The 22,213-nt window shown below is 39.8% G+C and overlaps 2 protein-coding genes across 3 annotated transcripts; both read right to left on the bottom strand.

Moving 5' to 3' along the window:
- Nucleotides 1-223: 223 nt before the first annotated feature.
- LOC137953672 (protein LONGIFOLIA 2-like) lies at nt 224-5,638 on the bottom strand. Its single transcript, XM_068801134.1, has 5 exons — nt 4,639-5,638; nt 3,909-4,042; nt 1,660-3,780; nt 1,378-1,531; nt 224-1,199 (listed from the first exon to the last, which is right to left on the bottom strand). The coding sequence occupies exons 1-5, from the start codon at nt 4,784-4,786 to the stop codon at nt 370-372; spliced, it is 3,387 nt and encodes a 1,128-aa protein (XP_068657235.1). The 5' UTR covers nt 4,787-5,638; the 3' UTR covers nt 224-369.
- A 6,249-nt stretch (nt 5,639-11,887) lies between these two features.
- Nucleotides 11,888-21,959, bottom strand: LOC137952990 (uncharacterized). Of its 2 annotated transcripts, XM_068800151.1 has the most exons (12): nt 20,867-21,959; nt 19,636-19,898; nt 19,030-19,125; nt 18,837-18,935; nt 18,197-18,753; nt 17,957-18,113; nt 17,782-17,863; nt 16,616-16,682; nt 13,362-13,547; nt 13,135-13,195; nt 12,385-12,649; nt 11,889-12,287 (listed from the first exon to the last, which is right to left on the bottom strand). In XM_068800151.1, exons 2-11 carry the CDS (start codon nt 19,688-19,690, stop codon nt 12,480-12,482), a joined length of 1,530 nt encoding a protein of 509 aa, XP_068656252.1. In that variant the 5' UTR covers nt 19,691-19,898; nt 20,867-21,959; the 3' UTR covers nt 11,889-12,287; nt 12,385-12,479. The 2 variants fall into 2 exon arrangements, with proteins under 2 accessions (XP_068656254.1, XP_068656252.1); XM_068800153.1 differs by lacking the exons at nt 19,030-19,125; nt 19,636-19,898; nt 20,867-21,959 and having other exon boundaries at nt 11,888-12,287; nt 18,835-18,919.
- Nucleotides 21,960-22,213: the final 254 nt, after the last annotated feature.

Genomic DNA, 22,213 nt, shown 5'->3' with positions numbered 1-22,213 from the left:
TGCCTCCTATTTGGAAACTCTGCGATTCTCACTCCCATCTGAATCAAGATTTCATTCTCAATCCCCATTTCTTTCCTCTCTGGCTAGAGTCTATTCTATTTGGATTGCTTCTTTGCTTCTCCAGTCCAAACATTTGCAAAAACTGATGTCTGATCTTCATGGTATTAAAGAGACGAAAAGGCTTTGAAAATTATAGAGAGAAAAGATTTTCAGAGACCTCCGTTTTTATTAAAAGGTATCCATTTATCAAGGTTTGAACAACGTATTTGTACAGGAATGAAAGAAAAATTATAAGGTGATATTTCTATTCACCAAACACTTACACTTCCACGAGGGTAGAAGAACAGAAAATCTATAAAAAACATGTTGTTACTTTGAAAATAGTTGTCTACGCCGCCAGCTGGGCTTGACAGGCAATCCAGATGCCTCCAAGCTCACTATCTCATCAACCAAGTCCTTAAACAGCAACCTCTCAATGTCTAGAACTACACTTGGGACCTCCTTGTGGAAATCAGTCCAGCTCTCTCCTCGCATTACATCCTCCTTTAGTATCAATTTCAGTCTGTCGTCATCTTCATTCTCGGAGACATTGTCCAAGCCACCTGAGTGGAGTTTATCAATCTCCGAACACAATTCCCGCAACAGCCGCTGCCCACTTGGAATCACTGTTGCAAGCTTGTTTGCTTGCACCCATGGCTCTGGCTGACCTGCCATCGGCAACTTCCTCACTAAGATCTCATTTACTGTATCAAACAAAAGCTTCCTTTGGAGCTTGTCATTGTTCAGTTTTGGCTGGTTCATATTTTTGTAAGTAGGACCAGCTTTTGCAACCCAGCTTGCTTTGGTTTGCTCCAGTACTAGGAACAAGTCAGGGTTGAAGGGGTTGCCTGAATGGTGAAACTGAATGGAAGTGCTTTCTGATCCGAGGTCTTTCAGTAGGAGCCCTGATGCTAGCAGAATCTCAGAGATGTACCTGTGATCTGGATTTGTATTTTCACACAGTGATGCAATGTGATCTACAGTGGTTTCATCATGAGCTGAATTTAGCCGCCGGAGCTTTTCAACCAACCGTTCAATATTTTCCAATTTCTTCTGATTAATTTCAGGGGTGGTTTGCAAGCCACTGGGCAGTCCGCTCACACCCAGCACATTCCACTGATCTTCTCCAGAAACTTTATCAGACTTTCCAGTTTCCTCATCTGATCACAAGACATTCAAAAAGAAATTTTAAGATAATTTTACACATGACAAGACAATAGACCTCAGATTACTATAAAATAGATGCAGGAATATCCAAAATTCATCATCACAGCCTTGTCCCACTATGCAGGAATAGGATCGTAAGTCAATAAAGTAGCTGTCAGTTAAAAACCATACCTTCAAAGACCTTTGTTATGTTCTTCACAGGAGAAGGCAGCAATTCATCCCTGTAAAAGGAGGCGTCCAAAACAGAGACAGGGCTAGGCTGTTCAGGGACAATGGCAGTAGATTCAACCAATAAACCATCGTCTTTCAAACTCATAACCGATTCCTGCTCAAATAAAATGAATGAAAACATGAGGTTCACTAACCAACTCAGTAAGAATAAATGGATCCACAGGGAGATGCAAGCACACTTGAAACTGAAAGCATAAAAACAACAAGTAAAGAAAAATCCACCTGTTTAAAGCCTGAAATAATCTCAGTGGAATGATCTGCACTCGTAACTTCAATATCAAACTGGGAGGCCAGGCTAGCGTTGCTGTCTGATCTCACGGAGATCTCATCCCCACCATGACTAATATTTCTTGTTTCACTGCTCATTTCACTTGATTGGTCATCATTTATGGGTTTTGGCCTTGTCCTACCACCTGGAGAACCTAATTCAAGTTGCTGCCTAGAAGGTTGCCTTCTGGGTTTTGTTGAATCTGAAGTAGGGACTGGTGGTCGAGATCTCTTATCTAATTCAAGTTTTCTGTTCTGCAACCTTGGGCTTGAAGAACCAGAACCTGAATTTTTTTCTATATTTTCTTTTGGTAGCTGTTGAGTCCTTGATGGAGATTGACTTAACTTGAACCGAGGCTTTGGGGAACTGTTTTCCTCAGTCTTGCTGGGTTTTTTTTTCTCAATGGAGATAGGACCCCAATTTCGTGATTCTCTAAGATTAAGTTTAGGCTGTAGATCCTTCCCTATTTGACTATTAATTGGAGCTCTTCTGTTATCTGCTGAATCATTGGCTCTGCACTTGCGAATACCTGATAAACTGTCCATAGGAAAAACAGTGGGAGGAACACTAGATTTTTCAACAAGCTTTGCCGGTTTCATGATCACAATTGGAGATTCAAGAGCCCTTGGAGAACTGCTCTTCTTTGCAGGAACAGATATTGGAAGATGAGCTGGTGGGCTTCGCCTATATGCCAATCTTGTATTTTGATCGAATTCAATCTTGTTCATGTTTGTATAATTCTTCTGAACAAGAAAATCCGAGCCTTGCTTTTCGTCTTTCTTGGTTTCCATTGCTTCCAATATCTGCTTAAGAGCTCTGAGATCTTTACCAGTTTGCTTGAATTCAAGATCTTTTAACCTTTTCTCAATCTCACTATAAACAGATTGGGAAGTGGGTGACCTCATGAAAGCTTCTCGATTTCTGACAGATGTTTTCTGAGAGATCCGACCATTTTCTTGATGCTTCCAAGGAGCAGGTTCAATTGGAACCCTTGAACCTAAAATGGGCTTCATGATCAAATCTGGATTTCTTGACCGTGGGAAACTGGGTTCATTCAAATAGCTTCTCGGGGACCTTGAAACATGATCTTGCCTGTCATATCCACTCAATTTTGATGACCGAGAGAAGCCACTGCCTTTTTTCTCTTTCTCAAAAACTTCCTGATCTTCTATTGACTTAGTTTTTGTCAAATTTATTTGTTTCTGATCCATTGAGCGTGAATTGGGCATGGTTTCCAAGCCCATCAGTTTAGCCACAACGCTTGTGTGGCTTTTCCGATTCACCACTTTTATGTTGTTATCAGAATGCAAACCCCTCAAAATCATGTTTGATTTTGAATCAAAGTTAGAGTTCCTCAGGGAACATTCTCTACTATCTAGTGATAACCTTGGCAGCTCTCGAAGTCTGGCGGCAGATTTGCTGGTCTCTCGAGAATCAAATGAGGAGCGAGAAAGCTCCCTACCATCATAAGAAAACCTCCGGCCTTCCTTAGACACTGAAGAAAAAGAACCATCTTTGCCTTCGTAGGAAGACCTCGAAGGTTCTCTGGCTTCGTCAAAATACCAAGGTGCCTCTTTAACCTTTGCAAGAACTCGAAATGATTCATCGAGGTTGATTTTTATTTTGGGCTTCCCATTAGTGCTGAGTCCACCATCCGCTGATTTAGATAATTGCAAAGGCCTTGGGGAGTCTCTATGCTTGAAAACATGATTCACTGCTTCCTCTCTGGAGGGAGTTCTAACAGATAAAACACGGTTATCCCTGTAGATAGAGTCTTTTACAACATCCCTAATATCAAGAGGCTGGCGGTTAGATTGAGTGTTGCCACTTAGTGGGTCCCTGAGAACAGCATGGCAGTCGGGTTGATTGTCAAGGTTTGAAACTGGAGACCTGTGAGAATTCCGAGAGGACCTATCTTGCAGATATGTCTGTTCAAAGGGTGGAGGCTCAGGTTGGGTTGCTTTGTGACATTCAAGAGAAGAAAATGAAGAGTAAGATGAGGATGAGAAGGAAGCTCTGGATGATTCAGTGGAGAACCTTTGGTTCTCAAAAACATTCTTGCTCAATGTTTTTTCCTGCATTTACAAGCAAGTATTTGGATAAGTTACAGAGAGTCAGCAATTAAATGCTTAATAAAATCTGTTGCCAGTTCATCCGGTTCAACGGATTCAATTGAAAAGTTGATACTAGGAGCTTAAACAACCTGAGCCAATTCGGTTGAATGATGAAATCTGCCTGAGGTTTGAGCCTGAGGTTGTTCTGAAATTCTTACTGTAGCCTGTGGAGCACATCTGATTGCCTCTGCTTCCGCTGCAACACTACTCAATCGGGATTGAGCTGAAAAAAGAAAAGAAAAATCACTACTATAAGTACAATAAGTTCAATCACAAATATTGGTTTAAAAAAATCAGCTCTTATTTCGAAATATAAAACAAGCTACTGTAATGGTTAGATTAAAATTTTCGAACAAAAATCTGGCTAACAAATCAAAGGTCTAAAGCCGTAGGGAGCAAATTCATGAATAAGAAATATTACATTTTACAACTGCAGCAGCTTGGCATTTGTGAAAACTATTAAGAGCAGAACAAAGAGAGAAACAGAAATACATAAAATACGAATATTAAGGACGGACTTGAAAAATTGGGATTGGAACTTCTCGACTGCAGGTCCTACATTCGAACGCTTCAATTAAGACCATGTGGAAGAATAAAAAGATGGAAGGCATGGAAACACAAAACTAACATTGAGAAAATGCACAATAAAGACATAAAAACGGAGAAAAAGTCGAAGGCAGAACAGAGAAAATTACAGCAAGCAAAGACTGCACTACAGAGAACATGTAGGAGCTTCTGAAATTTTGACCATGATGAGACAAGACGATGCAGTCTGCAGAAATAAAATTTGCATCAACGAATTAACTCCGTACCACTTACCTGACGGAAGCCTCTTGGGGCTATTGATTCGTTTGCCAGGGAGAATATGTTGCCTATCAAAGATCTGAAAAATGCCAGTCATGCAGCCTATTTGCTTCTGCAAATCTGGGTTTTCGTCAGTTAGAGCTTGTAAAAGCTTGGCTGACATCTTGCCTCCTCTTCTCTCTGATAAGAAAAACTGCGGAAGTCGTTCAATTTTCAGTGTACTTCACAGCAACCATCGCCATGGACGTAGACGAACGCCACAGCCTTCCAGGATTTGGCAAAATTAAGCTTTCCACGAGCCTCCAGTGCGATTCTTAATCCATAACAACACCCAGTACGCATTCGTGCATATGCGAACGTTTCACTTCCTAATAACGCAAACCTCGTTTTCTTTCCAATAAAACAACATTGGCGCTCTCAAAACCTCGTTTTCTTTCCAAGAACACAAACTGCAATTAGTACATGGACTTTATACAATTCTTCAGATATCCGGAGCAGCTAATGAAGTTCTTTTTGCAGCCAAACACACCAATGGACGGACTTCCCTTCAGACAAATCCACGGATATCACATGGAAATAACTTTCAGGAATCGCTTTCACCTGCAACGGAAATGAGCGCAGCGCAAAATGGAGGACCCAGTTTCTTATCTTTTCAAAACCTCATAACAGAGGCCTGAGCTACGAGAAGCCAAGAATCATGCAGACCCAAAATTTGATAACTTTGTCTTCTATAACGAGTAAGAGAGGAGCAAGAGGAAACGAGACAAAGCCAATATTGGGATCGCCTCATATAACATCCACCACAATGCCAGAAATCCGCAGACCCAAAAGCGATTTTTTCTTTTTCAGCTGGAGTCCAATAGAGAGAGGGGGCGAGGGAAGCGAAAGCCGGAGACGAGCAGAGAACGCGGTTGTTTCTCTGTTACTTAAAAAAAAGAATTGTACAGACAGGATATACGAACAAAGAAATTATATATGCATTTGATAAATTAACGACCGAATGTGAATGTGCTTCCGGAGGAATACGGAAAGCTGAGTCGGAAATACCTTTGTGATTGTTTTAACTTCATCCAAGGATGGTAATAGATTCCAATGGGAAGTGAGATGAATGTTTTGCAGAGAGTTGGAGAAAGAGAAACGTGGTGGGTCAGATCTAGTTTGGTGTCTTCTCCCATTTCCATGTGGGCTGATAATGCGAGTGGGTCTGTATCTGTCTGTATCAGCATGTGAGGCTTGTCAGGGTGAAGAGTGGGTTTCTCTTCTGGAAAGCCTGCACAGCCAAACGATCCCACCTTTTCTTCTCCTCTTACCGAGAAGAAAAGAAGAATTCCTCTCTCCCCACGATCTCATATCTCCATTTTTAAAGTTCATCAAAGTAAACAGGATCAGTCATTCTTGATTTCAGTCAAAAGAAACATAGTTTAGTCTCCTTAGGAAATTAGTTATACTTGGTACCTGGTCTTTCTCAGCCATCCCAGAACCATTTCTGGGTTGGTGGTCCTCTCCTATCTGCTTCATCATCTTCTGAAAACTTTCACTTTCTGGGCAGCGAGGCACATCTCATTATATTTACAGCCTGATCAAAACCTGAAAATGGAAAATTCACTGGATTGTTCACAAGTACCCTTCAGCTAATCTCCTGACATCATGTGCTATAGAAATGGGTGCTGTTAATCTTCTCCCCGCATCATTCCACCTCATGATATCTTTCTTATTTTTCCTCTTTTAAGGTAGGCACTATGGGCTGATTTCTTTTTTTCTGCTGCATGTTTGCAAGAAATGATTTCAACATAGAAACAAACTGTGACATCTGAAAGCATCCCGCATCTTTTCTTTCTTTGAGAGGTTATAAAACTCTTTCAGGGATATCACTCAGCTCTTTTCTCAAACCATTTTCAATCAAACAAAGAAACTGGAGGTCTCAAACACCACGCTGATTTCAAACCTCAAGTGGGAAAACAAATGTACCACAATCAGCATGAGAATTTTTTAACTGGTTACAACAGCGAAGCTAAAAAAAAAAAAAAAAGCAGCTTGTCTAGATGGATTAATGAATCCTGAGGTACAGCTAAGAGTTACCTGTTTCTCCAGCTAAAGCCTCAATAATACAAAACATGCCTCTTTATATGATGAAATGCACGGAACAGAAGGCACTCAAATTCCACAGCAGGAAAGGGGCATGGACTCACTGACCCCTTCATATGTAAGGTGTTGACAAAGCTGCTCGTTTTGCTCTATTTCTTCCATTTTTGCTGTGTATGGAAGTGGAAGCCTGTGGTCCAATGTCTCCAATAGCAGTTGTTCATTATCTGGACCAAAAAAATCTCCACTGGATCATAATTACAGAATGGGAGAAATTCAAACAGTATTTCCTTGAACTAAATGGTATTGATGGGATCATAAAAGCAATCTTTCGCTTCTTTTTTTCACATAAATAAGTAATTCATTTCTATTTTTTTTCTCTGTCAGATTTCAGTACAGCCTTAATTTCTTTGGTGCTAAACAGGTGCTCCTTTAATATGATCAAGAAGAAGATTATTTGAAGGAATGGTTATGGCAAGCAATTCATAAGCAAAAAGGGGTGTTATGCCTTTTTCTAATGAAAAAGGTTAACTCAAGAGACTTTTGATTAGAGAAGATCTACCTTTATTTCACCAAATAATCTTCTGCAAAAAGTAAACTAATAAAACCCTTCCGACAGCAAGTACCAAAGTGTCTCAGCCAATATTCCTGCGAAATAGTACCAAACATAATTTAACACAGATGGCACTGCTTGAATGAGCTTAAACGAAAATCAGATGAAGCTTCTGATTTTCTAACATCAACCCTGTATTCACTGTAATTGATCCAGTACAGAACTGTTTTCTCCAGATCGTATTTACAGAGAGAAAACACATTTGGCAATGGCAGATTTTCATTGCTGCATGGTCATGCCAGTGCTTGACAATCTCTGGCCAATGCCCAGTCCGCCATTACTGCCAAAATAGCTCCACAAACCAGCCAGGCTTACCCTGGCCGGAACCGAATAGGACCGTTCATCAAGGTGGGTCCAATTGACTGAATTTGATAACGATCATTCCATCCTAACCGTACCATCAGAAAACTCCAATTCGAGCTGCAAGAGGACGATGGAAGACAAATGTTTTCTGATGGGCATCAATCGTACGGCACAAACACAATTGGAAGATTGTTATCCTTTAAAAAAAATTGGATCCACCTGATTCGGGGCTGGACCAGGTCCCATTGGAATTGAGTAATCCAAAATGTGTCACTGAGTGGAGGAACATGTGAGGTGTTTGGGCAATTTCATTGCTCTCTGGTTTGAAAGCTTTCTGTCAATAATTTCAGTTTGGAGAGGGAAATGATGGTTACCTTTGTCAGGTCAATGATGGAATTCATGGGTCCCGGCAGCACCTGCCCTGAATAATCTGGCCAAATGCTGACAATCTTCCCAGCTTACGTCTTTGCATAAGGGCTCCTAAGATAATGGAATTGGAGTCTTCGATTAGTAAGTATAAAATATTCATAAAAAAAAAGTATAAAATATTCACTGAAACACTCTGCTGGATTTGCCCTTTTCCCTTTGTTTTTTTTTTTTTTTTTGGTTCAGAGCTCTAAAGTTCTTCTAAATTCAGAACAATAGAATTGAGGGCAAAATACCTCTAGGGTTTAGTCTGTGGAGATTGACCAGGAAAATGTTAAAATGTCTCTGCTGTATAACATTCAGGGGTTTGTGTCATATAAAAGCTAGCTTGCTTTTTTTTCTTTTTCAAGATTAGTGAAAATGGACAGCCTCTTTTTAGAAAACTGAATCTGTAACTTCAAGAATTACAGAGGAAGAATAATGAGATTTGACAGAATGAGGAGTTACTGCTGATGGGGATAGAAAAAAGGCCTTAAATTATTATCTTGGGAGAATGATATGTGGGTTTGTCCAGTACACGTTTGTGACCATGGAAGTCCAATTCTGAAGCTAGGTATTGTTGGAGGGGCCAGAGGGATTAAAATACACCCACTAACCATTTGTATATAGTTGTTGAAAAAAGTTTAGCTTTATCAATGACTGGGAAAAAGGGATTGGCTCTGCAAGATATGTAATGTTCAACCCATCAAGCTTTTTATCATACTGATAAAAAAAACCCAGATTATCTCCATGCTTATTGAGAGAACCCCAACAAAGGCAATCAGCATTAGCTAATGGGAGCAGGGTATTAGTTGACACAAAAATAGTGAGTTCAGATGAGAAAACACAAGAATATATCTCTGAATGAGTTTGTTTGTTATACCTGTAAGGGTGTGTTTGCAAAAAGATGAGTGGAGAGAACTGGAGATTGATGGAGAGAGGTGACAAAGTGGATGGAGGAGGAGGATGCACAATCACATGCGTGAAGTGAAGAAATCACATGGGAGGTTCTCTTGGCCTCAAGAAGGAAGGACCAACTAACTTGTCCAATCATCACAACCATGTTCCAAGCAGCAAAGCAAACTAATTTGGCACTTCTTGATTGCCCACATGATTCTCTCATTTTCTAAACCGCTTCCCTACCAAATCAACCCATGTGCATATCCGACTCCAATCAGTGGAGATTTTAGTCAAACAACTGCTGTTCAAACCCCTTTTCCTTCCGGATTCACCCAGGAGACAGGCCAATAAATGTTTGGAAATTAAAGCCTATAGTCAAGGTGGCTTCTCCCTACCCTAGTGGCAACCTTAGGCACACGATTAATGGAGAGAGGAAAAGACGTAAGCGGACCAAGCTCGAAAAAAGGATTACCTAATCCAAACTGAGACAACCATATCCACATGACGGAAGTTTCAAAGCAGCTCAATACAATGCCAGAACTTCCCTATCTATCTTCACGTACAGAACAGGAGACTTGTACAAAAGCTTTCCAAGGTTGTGTAACCATGAAACCAGGGAGAGAGCTGCATGTTCGTCATTGGAATTGGGAAGTCAAAAAAAAAAAAATTTAGCCAGTTTTTCTAATCAATCTGTCGCCAAACAGGAAAGGAAGGGTGTCTTGGCAATAAAAAAATTGGAATCTAAAGCTTCAAATAGAAGTCAAATGTAAAGACGAATAATTTGATCTCCTAAAGCTAAACCTAAAACTTCCACTGCAAGAAAATGAACTGGTGAGAGACTTACAGTGAATGATTAGGGAAAGCTCAAAAAGGGTCCCAAGATAGTGTAACCATGAAACTAAGGAAGGTGGCATATAAAAGAGGCAAGTGTTGGGGAGTGATTCAAAAAGTGGTAGGACAATAAAGTGGAGACCAGGCCTTGTAATGGGAGCAACAAGAGCTAAAAAAACATCCATTGTAATCTTAAAGAAGAGAGCAACAAGAGCTAGGGGTTTTGGGAGGTAAAGAATTAAATTTTTGTGAGTATGATCTCTATAAAGGTGGTCAAGAAAGTGTAAGCATGAAACTAGGGCACACACATGTTAGGGGACTGAGGGAGAAGATTCTTTCTTCATTTTTTTTTAATTTTTTTCTGATACAAGGCATGGAACAAAAAGGGTTTGACATCAAAGTGGGTGTAGAGATTGTGCTGGAATAAATACTCCATGAATGAATCAAGTATAATCTCAAGGGATATGGTTTCACCAAATTAAGAGATCCTCTACACTGTGAATTCAAGTATATTTTAAATGGATTTAGTATCACCAGACTTGTAAGAGACTATTACACTTTTTTTTGGATGATGACCCACCACATGTTGTAAAACAACCATTCATGAATGACAACAACTAAGCCAGCAAAATCTTCCAAAAGGTAAAAGAAAGAAAACAGTAGGAAACTGCTCATGTCATTGAAAGCCAGCACCTGCACCATTGACAAAATGAGCAAAGCAGGCCATCCCTGTTCATACTCAAGCCATGGCACATGCCAACTTGCTTGTACACAAAAAGATCTCCTTTAAATCACTTCCATCTCTTTCTGGGTTTTTTAAGACTATCTTTATTTGTTATTCATCTTTTTGTTTTGGTTGATTTGGGTCCACTGTTTGGCCTAGAGTGAGACAATCTGCACTACCATTTGGAACCTTGTGGGTGGCATCTTTCTAGGTTGGATGGAAAAGCATGAGAAGAGTCATGTTACCCTAATATTTGCAGAGGCAAAAACCCACAAGAAAACTTCCTGTATCTATTATGTGTAGAACTGAATCTGTTCGTTGAAAAAGACCAAATGGTAACTCTCCTGAACAAAGACTAGTATGAATGGCACGCATCCATCAACTCATTCATGATGATTCCAAACACTGTTTGTTCATGTGGTTTGAATTGAATGCAACAGTGAAAGACCCCACTTGAATTGATGAACGAAAATGAATGAATTCATTTGGATATCTGTCACGAAAAGGGTACTGGATCTATTGGCTAATTCAAGGGTTACAATATAATTAATTCGCGGTAGTAAAATCTGATGTCTCTGATAGCTCTCCGTTGTATTTTATTAAGTTCTTCTAAGCAGGGTCCATATGGAAGAAATCCAATCCACAACAATTCCATCATACAAGGTGATCGATGTTTCCCATTTACGTCTTCAACAATGCTTCTTGTTAATTCCTTTTATTGTGCTTGCAGCAAGAGTGAAGTGTATCAAATCAAAACCTCTGTAGTTTACTCTCCAACCTTGCCCAGTACCTAAACTACTACCAGTCCTCTTGATTTTAAGCTTTGATTTCAGATATGCCCTTCTCTTTTTAAAAAAAATAAAAAAATGACCTTAAAAGTTTTTAAAATTTTTAACATTTAATAATGAAAACTACCAAATCAAGCCCATTTATGTGAAAACAAAAGGAAAAAGGAAAATATAAAATTAATAGATTCAAAGCATTTGTAATTAAGAGGCTGCCCCAAAAAAATTGTGTTGTCAAAACAACTTAATCTGAATATTTGCTCCTAAAATAGCTTATAAAACAAGAATATAAAACCTTAGAAGTGTCTTCCCCAAAATTAATTGCAGCTTTAAAAACAGTGGGTGGAGAAGCTCTGTTGAACCGTGGTTTTGCCTTTGACAATACATTTGACTGAACATGATGGTCTTCATGGTCGCAACCCCCATTAATAGAGCCACCCAACTCCTGCAACAGCTCATCCTTGAAAGCAAGACCAACTAAGGGTGCCAAAATTTGAACCAATCCAATAACCCTATATGGGTTTAACTCATTTATTTGATGCAGATCCAACACGGGTCAAGTACAGGTTTTATTCACTCATTGGTTTTCTTCCAAATACAGCAAAAGGGAAGACAACAGTTCTCTTAATTTTTACAGACTTTAAAGACCTCAATGTGAATCAGTAAGTGCACATCGGTTGACAAGCATGATAAATTAGTTCCAAGTAGCTCAAGGAGAGACGCAAAAGCTAAAAACCATTCAGTTGTCCAAAACAACTTTGACAACAAATTAAGTATATGATTTGAAGAAAAGATGGAGCATAATCATCACAACTCGGTCATAAAGGTTAAAGGGGAATAAAATGTAAGTTAATAGAAGTTACATTTTTTTATAGAAGAAAGAACATAAATTACATTATATTAGCCTATATTCACTGTCCAAACAAGACTCTGAATACAGAAATGAGCTGAAAAAGTCATTCATGACAATTACCCTACCTTTCATTCTCCTTATCCGGTGTATCCATATTCAACACCGCTCCTGCAGAAACCCAAAAATCTATTACTCAGAGCAACTACAAAGAGCAGTTGAATAAAGATAATGGCAAAAAAATACTGCAAAAAGATGCTTCACTTACTGAATAGAGCTTATTTATCACCATCCGCTGCCAAATGATTCTAATCTCCAATTGATTAAGTTAATTTTGACAGGACATCTTTGAACCTAATGTAGTTAGCTTGTTATTGAAGAACTTTCAAGCCCCATGACCTGAAGATAAAATGGCCAGGATGGGTTTGAAGGTGTAATAGACCGTTGCCCAAATGGGTGTTCTTGTATATACTCTTGAATGTTGTCAACCTCTACTAAGCCTTCCAGATAAACTCGAATATCTCCTCCAGGACCTGCCAGAACCAAACTATTAATAGTAATATTAAACATATTCAATATCCACTAGAAAGAGTGCAAATGAAACAGCAGATCAGGAGCTGCAAGATTCACAATCCCAGGGTCCAGGAATGTCAATGAATTGCTGCAAGTTGCACGAACTGCAAATTTTGTTTACCAGATGGTAAAGAAGTGCTGGATTAAACAAAACAAAAAAGTTCTGTGCCGTTTAGGAACTACATGAAGGCTCAATGAGGTTACTAGCTGAATCAATGTGGGTAGTCCCTCTGTTTTATCCAGAGGCTGATCAATGCAACTGTCAGCACTGAATTCTATCCATTCCTATGTATCACCAAAGAATACATCAGATAAATGTTCTGACGTTCAACAAGGATTCACCCCTGCAGTCAACCTGAAGACACTGCCCTCAATACCAGTTTCGGGCTCGACAATAAATTCTATGTGGACGTAAATGTAGAAGATTCATAAATGAAGTTCTCACCTAAAGAATTGTCATTGTGATCTCCAACAGAGTAAGGACTTGGGAAGATTGCAGTGTATGGCTAAAAAGTAAACAATAATAAATAGTAGTCAGCCCAGAGCTGGTGAAACAAAAAAGAGTAACTCATATTCGTACAAATGGATGATAAATGATATGAAAACCAAAGAAATTACTTAAACAAATGGATGATAAATGATATGAAAACCAAAGAAATTACTTAGACATACAGGATTACGGAGGGCCTTATAAGGAGAATCATCCAACAATATTGTATTTGATGGGCCATAATACCCCTTTTCCCAAGGAAGATCAGGTTCCTCTTTATCCCAAACTTTCTTCAGTTCCTTGAAAAAAATTGGCTTGTGCCTGTTCTCAACAGTTCCAAACCCCGTTGTGGTACATTTTGATTGGTCCTGTCCCAATTGAAACACTATGAGCCAACAGCGAGAAAGCAAGAAACGGAAGAACCACAGATCTAATGGTAAACTTTAGTGTCTCCATAATAGGAATTCTTAGTCACCTCAAAATATTTTCAGCAATTGGATCTATTCTGCCATAGATATTTGAAAGCAATCAGTTGGTAAGAAAAAACGTTTTGCTATTTTATAGATGTGCACCCATGTTATTAACTGCAGAAATGACTCCAATGCAATCAGCAGGTTAGAGCCTTTTTGGCAGCTCATTCAGTTCTAATAGACATGAACTATCAAGTCTTTTTTAATTGACAACTTCTCATGTCATTCATCACCAGGAAAAAATGTTATTTATAAAGAAATTATAGCAGATTTTAATTCCCTCACACAATCCATTCTTCAAACCCTTCATCTCTTAATTGGCTCCGTAAGTGTTCCTCATATCACGGAAGTTTTTTTTTCTTTTTCTTTGAAAGAGATATCGCAGAAGGTAAATTAAAAGCAGTTAGTTGGTGTGCCAATTGTTATATCTTACTTGGCACCTTCTCCACAGCTTTGAATAGATTAAGATATCTCATGGCCGCATGACCCCGATGCTACTAGTTACTTAGTGAACTGCCTTGATTGGGATGGGATTGAGTTACAAAAACTTGATCAATCTTATTTTTAATCTTGTAATATTTTGGCTTCCTTGCCTTATCCCTGGTTTCCATGTAGGGATTTAGCACCATTGTTTTTTTTTCAAACCAATTTTAGTCATTCCCCATGAATAAGTAAATATTGACTCTTAAGTTCAATATCAAAATGACTTGCTTCGTAAGGCCCAAGTTGGGTATAGTATTAAGCAAATCCATAAGATAAACTAAGCTTTCCTCATTAAGGGGTTTGGAGATTCTTCACCGAGAAAACTGCCTTATGGAGAAACATTATTTGTCCCAACTACCAATATCCAGCTTATGGAAGACTTCTTCCCAGCTCCATCAGTTCCACCCTAGCCTTACAAAGGCAATAAGTAAGATTTCATCGCTTTTTGTGAGGGAGTAAGAACTAGTGCAAAACAAATTATGGATTTGTAGTGGGCTTGAGGAGGTGTCCTTTGCTTAAGCGTTCCCTTTTTGTTTTCCATCAGGCAATGAACTCCCTTATCTCCATTAGAGATTCTTCCCACTTTGATAGTTATAACAGCTTGAACCTCTATTTCTATCAAGGACTCCATGACACAGAATTTGAGAACATTTATGCTCTCTTTGTTCCATCGGTCAAGGTATGGGCCAGCTCATTTGGAGAAGGACTACCTTGAATGACTACTTGATATCATCCAATTTCAACTCTCTTAGTGCAAGCGATATCACTAGTCGAACCCCTTGTCTCTTTTGTGGCAGGTCCATGTCAGAGGTGGTTCCGGTCCAACCTAATCAAGAGAAGTAGACCGGAACCACCTCTGACAATACCATGTCAAGAGGCTGGCCAATGCAACCTAAAAGACTAGTCGTTTAAGTGCGGAAAGCCAACCTACTCAAGAGAGGTGGATCGGAACCACCTCTGACACCCACCACGCCCCTTACCGCTCCCCGCGGGATTCGAAGGTGGGACGTGCCGGACTTGGCTCTGATACCATGTCAAGAGGTTGGCCAATGCAACCTAAAAGACTAGTTGTTTAAGTGCAGAAAACCAACCTAATCAAGAGAGGTGGACCGAAACCACGTCTAACAGTCCACCCCCCACCAATGGCTATATTTGGCATGCTGCTAAAGGCAAGATCCTCATCTTGAATGAGCTAAAAAACTCTGTGCTAAAATTGGTTAGCAAATCAACTTTTGCATGCCATTGAGTTATCATCAGACCACCAATTTCTGTTTGGGGAGGCATTCTTTTGCTCTTGTTATTCTTTTTTTGAGAAAAGGCTATCTCCTTGCTTGTTCACGATTCATTATCTGATTTCGTAATCTTGAGTCCAGACTGTTCGGCAACCAAGTCATTACTTGACTGTCCTCCGCTTACTAAACATCTATAAGGGAGGTTGGAGGATCAACTCTGATAAGCTTTGACTTTTCTTTGGCTTTAAGACAGATTTGGACCAACTCATATAGTTGTGTCCTTCGGATCTTTCTATAGTAATCAATCTGGAATCTTTCCCTTTTGAGCCCCCAAATTCTCTTGAAGGAGTAACAATTCCACTAGAGTCAGCTATAGATAAATAGAAAACTCAATTTCATCGATGTAATTGTGCAAACTAGGTGGGTCCCATGGACCACAATTAGAGTTTCATTACATAACCACACGAACACCCAATAGTATGTAGAAAACCTGAATTATAGAAATTTCCAATCAAAGAACACCAGAATTCACAAAAGCAGAGATGACATCAACCTCCAAGAGGATCGTGCAGGCAAAAATAAACAGGCACACACTAAGAATAGGAGAATCCCAAGCAAAAGACCTCTTGGGGCACTAATCAGGCATAGAACTGCTTAACTCACAATAGAAACCATCAGTCGTAGGGTTATGGCAGAATAAGAGAACAAAAACTCAAATTTTTCCAGACAAGTCAAGACCAAACCTTGAAACTCCATTTTCTGAGATGATGTTGTATACAATAGATGGAGAGAGGATGCTTCACTGGCTTGCAATCAGGACTGATTGCTTTGATACCATGTAAAACATTGAAGAAAGGAGAGTTGAGAGCAATAAGAGAAGAGCGTACAGCTCTGGATAGGAAGGAAAGCTTGAGCCCCCTATCCCTCTTTATTAACTTAAGTGAGTTAAGAGGAAAAGACCTCTCTACCCCTCATACAAGTACACCTTATATCTTCATAGATACATGTCCAAAAGTTGTGAAAATTGGACCATAGACAATTACAGGCTTCCTGAAATTACTGGTCCTCTCCCTGATATAACCCGACTACATGAAATGACCAAAACACCCTTTGCATTATATTTACCAATATATATAGCAAACTTCAAAGCACATAGGAGCTCCATGTTCATTGCAATAAATTACTTAAACAAAGTCTTCACAGGAAGAAAATTATCAATTCAATAGCAACAAGAAATATACAAAAACATACCCAGCAAAATAACAGTTTGTGCTTCAGGTCTGCCATAAGAAAATCAACCACAGTCTTCACATTATCCCTGCACAAAATAGTTGTAGAGGCATAATTAAATAAATCCATGTTAGAAGAAGAACTATCTTATTTCCTACCACCTCAAGATTTGGCAGGAAACAATGCAACAAATAAAACTACAGACATGTCAAAGAAAAACAAGGTCATGGAACCAATTCCATACGGAGTAAATAAAATTTGACAGAATGGTTGTCAGAAAATTATAAATTACCTATCTACATAAGCTAAAATAGTAATAGCAAATCTAAGTGTACTGTGACTAAAGTGTAATAGAATTATTGTTTGGTCAATCATGATTTTTTTTTTATCACAAATAGAAGCGGAAACATATCTTTTTATTTTTTTTTAAATACTGAAAAAAAATATGATATTTTTTTATATTACCCGAATGGTTCTGCGGAATATTTAAAAAATAACATTAGCTTGAAGAGAAATTCAGTACATGTATCGACCACATAAGATGCATTACAAGAATATGTAATATTTCATATTCAGAAAACTTTGAAATTTCTTAAGGTTGCACTTCAAATTCCCAACAGTAGAGAACATTCCCATGACAAGGTTCATAAATGTTTGAATGTTTCAAACACTTCCAAGAAATTTTGTATTATTTTGTCCTTTAGTTTAACAAAAAAAATTCAGAAGTTTTGGGTTAAATCTTGGAAGTACTACAAATTCCAGGGCAAGTTCATACTGACAGATTTTGCATATCTCTTGAGGTTTCTCCTTGTTTTTTTTGTCTTTGGTGATTAGATACTATCTTGAAATTTCTGGCCATTAAATGGATCATTCCTAGCAAATGATTGACTTTTATAGTTCAGACATAAATGAGTGACTGTGCTAATCTAGATTAAAATTGTGGATTCAAACATGTTAGCTTCATCCCAACATCAGATTCCAAATCGCACTCTGAAAATAAAATTTATCACTTCTTCAAAAAATAAAAGACCTCTTTTAAAAGCTAAGAAAACTCTTAATCTTGACCTGACAAATCTATCTATCTATCTATCTACCAATAATACAAAATTGGATCTGAGCTGATGTTACATTTGTATTTATAAGGGAAAAAAAGAAACGATTTTACAATATGAGAGTGGAAATCATACTTTCTCCTCGAGGACCAAACGGCCATATCAAATCTGTCAAAGCAGAACTTAAGGAAATCATCACAGAATGGCCTCTTAAAAACTGAAATTGGAAACAACAAATTATGTTAAGAAACATACTACACAAACTGCCACTTCAATTCATCATTAACCAATATGCTATAATAAGCTTCACCTGCTTTTCTGTTCACTCTCTTGTCTGGTTTGCAACCAGCAGGTACAGAAGCAACAATATCAGCAAGCAGCCCATTCAAATCAAGAATAAGCAGCTTTCTTTTTGTAACACTGTGTAAATTTCTTGCTGACGAAATGGTCATTTTTGATAGGTTGCCCTGTTTGTTTACCAAATTGTATAAGAATTTTTTTTTTTTTTTATGATAACAGCCGTAATGACAAAGGAAGAAGATATACTTACTTCTTTCTGTGCTTTCTGATCATAAGTGGAGTCACCCACAGTTCTCTGCAAAAGTTCCTTGCTGAAAATTTCACATATAGATTGAATGCTGAAAGGCTTCTCTTCGTCTTCTCTTGTATCAGATCCACTTACCGACACTTCCTCTTGCGTTTCTTCCTTTGTCACTCCCACAGATGCAACTTGTAAAATACTACTTATTTGCATCATAGTTGGCTTGTTCTCAATATATAGTTCTGATCGATCATTTTCAATTTTCAGTTCTACATTCTTTGCCTTTAGGTTCTTATTCTTTTGAATGCTACTATTCTGCTCTAATTTCTTATTTTTGCTTTTTTTTTCTAACTTCTCATTCTCATTTTTGTTGTCTAAGTTGGTGTTCTCAATTTCCTGGGCTAAGTTATCATTCTCAATTTCTGCTTGTGGAAGCTTAACCTCAGTGTTCTCTCCCGGATACTCAACGTGACCATTTATCTGCTTTTTGTGACTTGAACTTCTCATAACATTCATTTGTGTATGTGACAGCCTTGCCTTAGCTTGCTCAGAAGTGGTCATATTATCTGAATAATTACAACAACAAATTATCTATATAAATATCAACACAAAAAGTTGAACGTGAGCTCTATTATAACCTTACTCACACCTTTAGACTCAAAGGTCTCCTGTTTATGTGTAGATGCAACACCATGTCGTCTCCTCCTCCTCTTCCTCTTGAGACGTTTCTCCTCCACAGGTTCAGATGCTAAAAAACGAAATTAGTAACCATTAAACCACAATTCTCTTCCAACTTATCATAAAATAAAAAAGTAGTGTTCCAAGTATTGTTTCTTTCTCACCTTTCGATGCACCACTTCCATCTGTGCTTCTAGACGGACAAGCAGCCTTTTTCCTCCTGCTGCGCCTCTGTTTTGACCCAGGTACTACTACAGCTCCTGCAGTTATATTAACAATGTATCTTATACCTGACAGTCTCACCATTTTTCACACACGAATGTAGTTTTAAGAAGGAATACAAAATAAAGGAAAAAAGGGACAGACAAAACCATATTTATGTTGTTGTGTTCTTTCACCTAATACCGATCCACTCCCATTTCCTCACATTGGCAATAAAATAATTTTTTTTTCCGAAGGCCGTTCCCAGTCTGGGTCTGTGTGACTACAAATTCTGCTATGCTATAGAGTGTTTAGCATTATGTACCGCTTTCCATTCAAAGATTCCGAAGACATCCTATCCCCATACAGCAATCTACCCACATCCATCCAACTAGTTTTACAGTATTTTTTTTTTTTTTTTAAGGAATGAAGTGCGAACGTAGAGAAACAGTTGAATTTGTAAGCACATAGGTCAAAATGACGAAGCCAAAAACCCTAGTCCTTCAAAAGAAAAATCGGATAGCTGCCCATCGAAGAAAAGAAACTAGTCACATCTTTCAGATCCGCACCTGAAGAGACATCGTTGCAGGGCACAGGAGAAGATGAACTAGCCACATCCTTCATATCCGCAGTTGAAGAAACGACTTCTCCCAACTCTTTCCCCCTCCGCTCCCGCAGCTGAAGAAATTCCTTTCCCTCTCTCGCACAAGATGAAAGTCACCGTGGCGGCGCGCCTATTTTGCCTCTCTCGTGATCCAACAGGTTAACCGTTGTCAGCGATTTCCGAAAATGCCCTTGGGGCAGGGGAAACAAAATCCAGGGCAGACTTTGCCTTACAGACAAGCATCGTACAAATTCAGCGGTAACAACGACGGTGGGCCCCGCGTCAGTCATATTTAAGTTTATCACTAAATGAATTAAATTTGAAAAGATTAATTAGACTTAAAATTGTGGAGATTAGGGGATGGAGCAGCATTAATTATTCCGCACGAAAACTGGGGGCCCCACCTCGAATTGCAAACGGATTCAGACGATCAAAGATTCATACATACATGATTTTCATGTACATTTTGGTTAATACGTGACACAAACCCAAAAAAAAAAATTAAATCTCTTCATGTATTTATAACACTAATCTCTTGTAAGTTCCTGAACAGAGACATACGACCATTTGACGATTCAGATCAATCCATCCCACAAGCCCGATAACGCCGAGTAAGTGTGGGCCTTTCTCTCAGTTAGGAAGTGATCCACCTGTTTCCAACCAAAGTTAGAGAGAGAGAGAGACAGAGAGAGGAAAAAAATCTCTCCCCCCCCCCCCCCCCCCGGCGCATTACAGCTACGACTCGAGAGTCGACAATCCATGGTGGGGTCACCAGTTTGGGCGGGAAATGTGTCAGCCTGTACATGCACCACCTGTTACAGTGGTCATAGAAAGAGAGAATTTAGGTCATCCGTTCAGCTCTAATTTCCCATTTCTTAGCCATTAATGCAGATTTAAAAAAACAGCAACGACTAACGAAAAATGAAAGCCCTCATCGACCGTTGATGCTTTGAACTACTAAAACCCTCTTTCATTGGACGGCGACGATCATTAGAAAATACTCTAATGGCCTGGGCGTGGGCGTGGGCGTGAGAAGCCCATGAGATTACATCGCTAACCATTGAGCGAGAGTGTCGATAGAGATATCTCACGGTCCTCTCACAATTAGAAAATGATGAAGATTGGTCAGATTTTAGAAATTTTGAAGAAAAAAAAAAGTGTAAATATTTGAAAACTGAAAAAAAATAAAAATGTACCTGTTCCAGGAGGAGCGGGGGCCGGAGTGGAGGACGGAGGGGGAGGATTTGAGCCGGACATGACGGCGTTGATGGACGGCTCGGCGTGCCGCAGCAACCAGAGTATGGTCTCACCGTCGGACCGATGGCCAAGCTCGCGAGTCAGCTGGAATATACGTGCGGCGCAGAGCGCTGGCAGGCGGACGCGTCGATCTCTGCCGTTGATCTTGACATGCTGGTTATGTCGGCCTTTGGAAACCGGAGGAGACGAAGCCGAAGCCGAAGCCGAGGGAGGAATGACTGTAATCGCAGTAGCAGGCGTCGTGGCGATTGGCACCGTGGTGAACGGAACAACAGCGGGGGCAGAGGAGGGAGGAGCGGTAGTCGCAAGTGAGGGCTGCTTGTTCGGCCGCCGCGTCGGGAGCTTCGTCCGGGTGAAGTTCGGAGCCACGATAGCCGGGGTGACCGGCGCCGGAGACGTGACAGATTTAAGTGCAGCAAGATTAGGCGGCTGGAACGTGGCAGCGGAGCGCCGCGGCGTGGGTTTGGAACGCATGGCCCCGTTTAAAGAGAGAGACACGGAAACCTCGAGGGATGCAATCGTAACTGTCGAAGAAACGGCCGCCCCGGTCGGGAACCAAGGACTGAATCTTGATCAGAGGAGAAGATTGAATTGCGAATTGATCGGTGGGGTTCGGGGTTTAGGGCATGAAACCCAGATTCATCCACAATCGCACCTTGATCAGAACAAGAAACAGGGATTGGGTTCTGCACCTTTCGATGACACAGAAATTTAAAAAAAAAAAAAAAAAAAAAAAAAAAGAGAGAGAAGAGGATCCGGATGGGGTCGACCCAGGGATGAAGAAAAGATCGGGGAGGTTTTGCTTCAGGGATGAGAATCAGAGATGGCAACAGAAGGCGGAGGAGATTCGATGGGACTCTGATAATCGCAGGTGGGGTGTGGTGGGGGTGGGGAAGATTGAAGAGGCTTGGGTGCCCTAGATCCAAGATCGGTGAAGATGGGGGAATGGAGGGGAGGGATTTCGCCCAGATGAGGCGTTTCTTCTTTTTATTCACCCCAGGCGTCCATGGAACTGGAGGTTGAATCGTATCTGATCTTAACCGTCTGTGGCAGAAGTCGTCCTCGATACTCACATGTGCATCAGGTTACCGTGCGCCGATGAGTTCATGTGTGTTTTTTCTTTCGCTGCTGTTGTAGGTGGGCCGTTGACGCATGATCCGGTAGATCTCAAGCATCCAAATTGGGTCCACGTGGGGCCTAGTGTAGCGCGTAACTTCCATATCCGTATAAGCCCCTAGTTACCCATTATGTAACAAAAAGAGACCTGGTATGGTTAAATATATTTC

The sequence above is a fragment of the Aristolochia californica genome, unplaced genomic scaffold (genome assembly GCF_029961685.1).
Source record: "Aristolochia californica isolate CCGP_79_NKW_82.1479 unplaced genomic scaffold, dmAriCali1.0.hap1 SCAF_16, whole genome shotgun sequence".
NCBI classification, from domain to species: Eukaryota; Viridiplantae; Streptophyta; class Magnoliopsida; order Piperales; family Aristolochiaceae; genus Aristolochia; species Aristolochia californica.
This window is presented reverse-complemented; position numbering and strand designations above follow the sequence as displayed.

Bases quoted from the DNA above. Each gene is read 5' to 3' on its own strand.
- LOC137953672 (XM_068801134.1), bottom strand. From the start codon at position 4,786: ATGTCAGCCAAGCTTTTACAAGCTCTAACTGACGAAAACCCAGATTTG. The intron at 3,781-3,908 runs GTTGTTTAAGCT...TTGTAAATGCAG, and splicing joins ATTCAACCGAATTGGCTCAG to GAAAAAACATTGAGCAAGAA. The intron at 1,532-1,659 runs GTGGATTTTTCT...TTATTTGAGCAG, and splicing joins TTATTTCAGGCTTTAAACAG to GAATCGGTTATGAGTTTGAA.
- LOC137952990 (XM_068800151.1), bottom strand. From the start codon at position 19,690: ATGAAGGATGTGGCTAGTTCATCTTCTCCTGTGCCCTGCAACGATGTC. The intron at 18,936-19,029 runs GTGAGAAAGAAA...TTCGTTTTTTAG, and splicing joins TGGAAGTGGTGCATCGAAAG to CATCTGAACCTGTGGAGGAG. The intron at 17,864-17,956 runs GTGAAGCTTATT...TTCCAATTTCAG, and splicing joins GAGAGTGAACAGAAAAGCAG to TTTTTAAGAGGCCATTCTGT.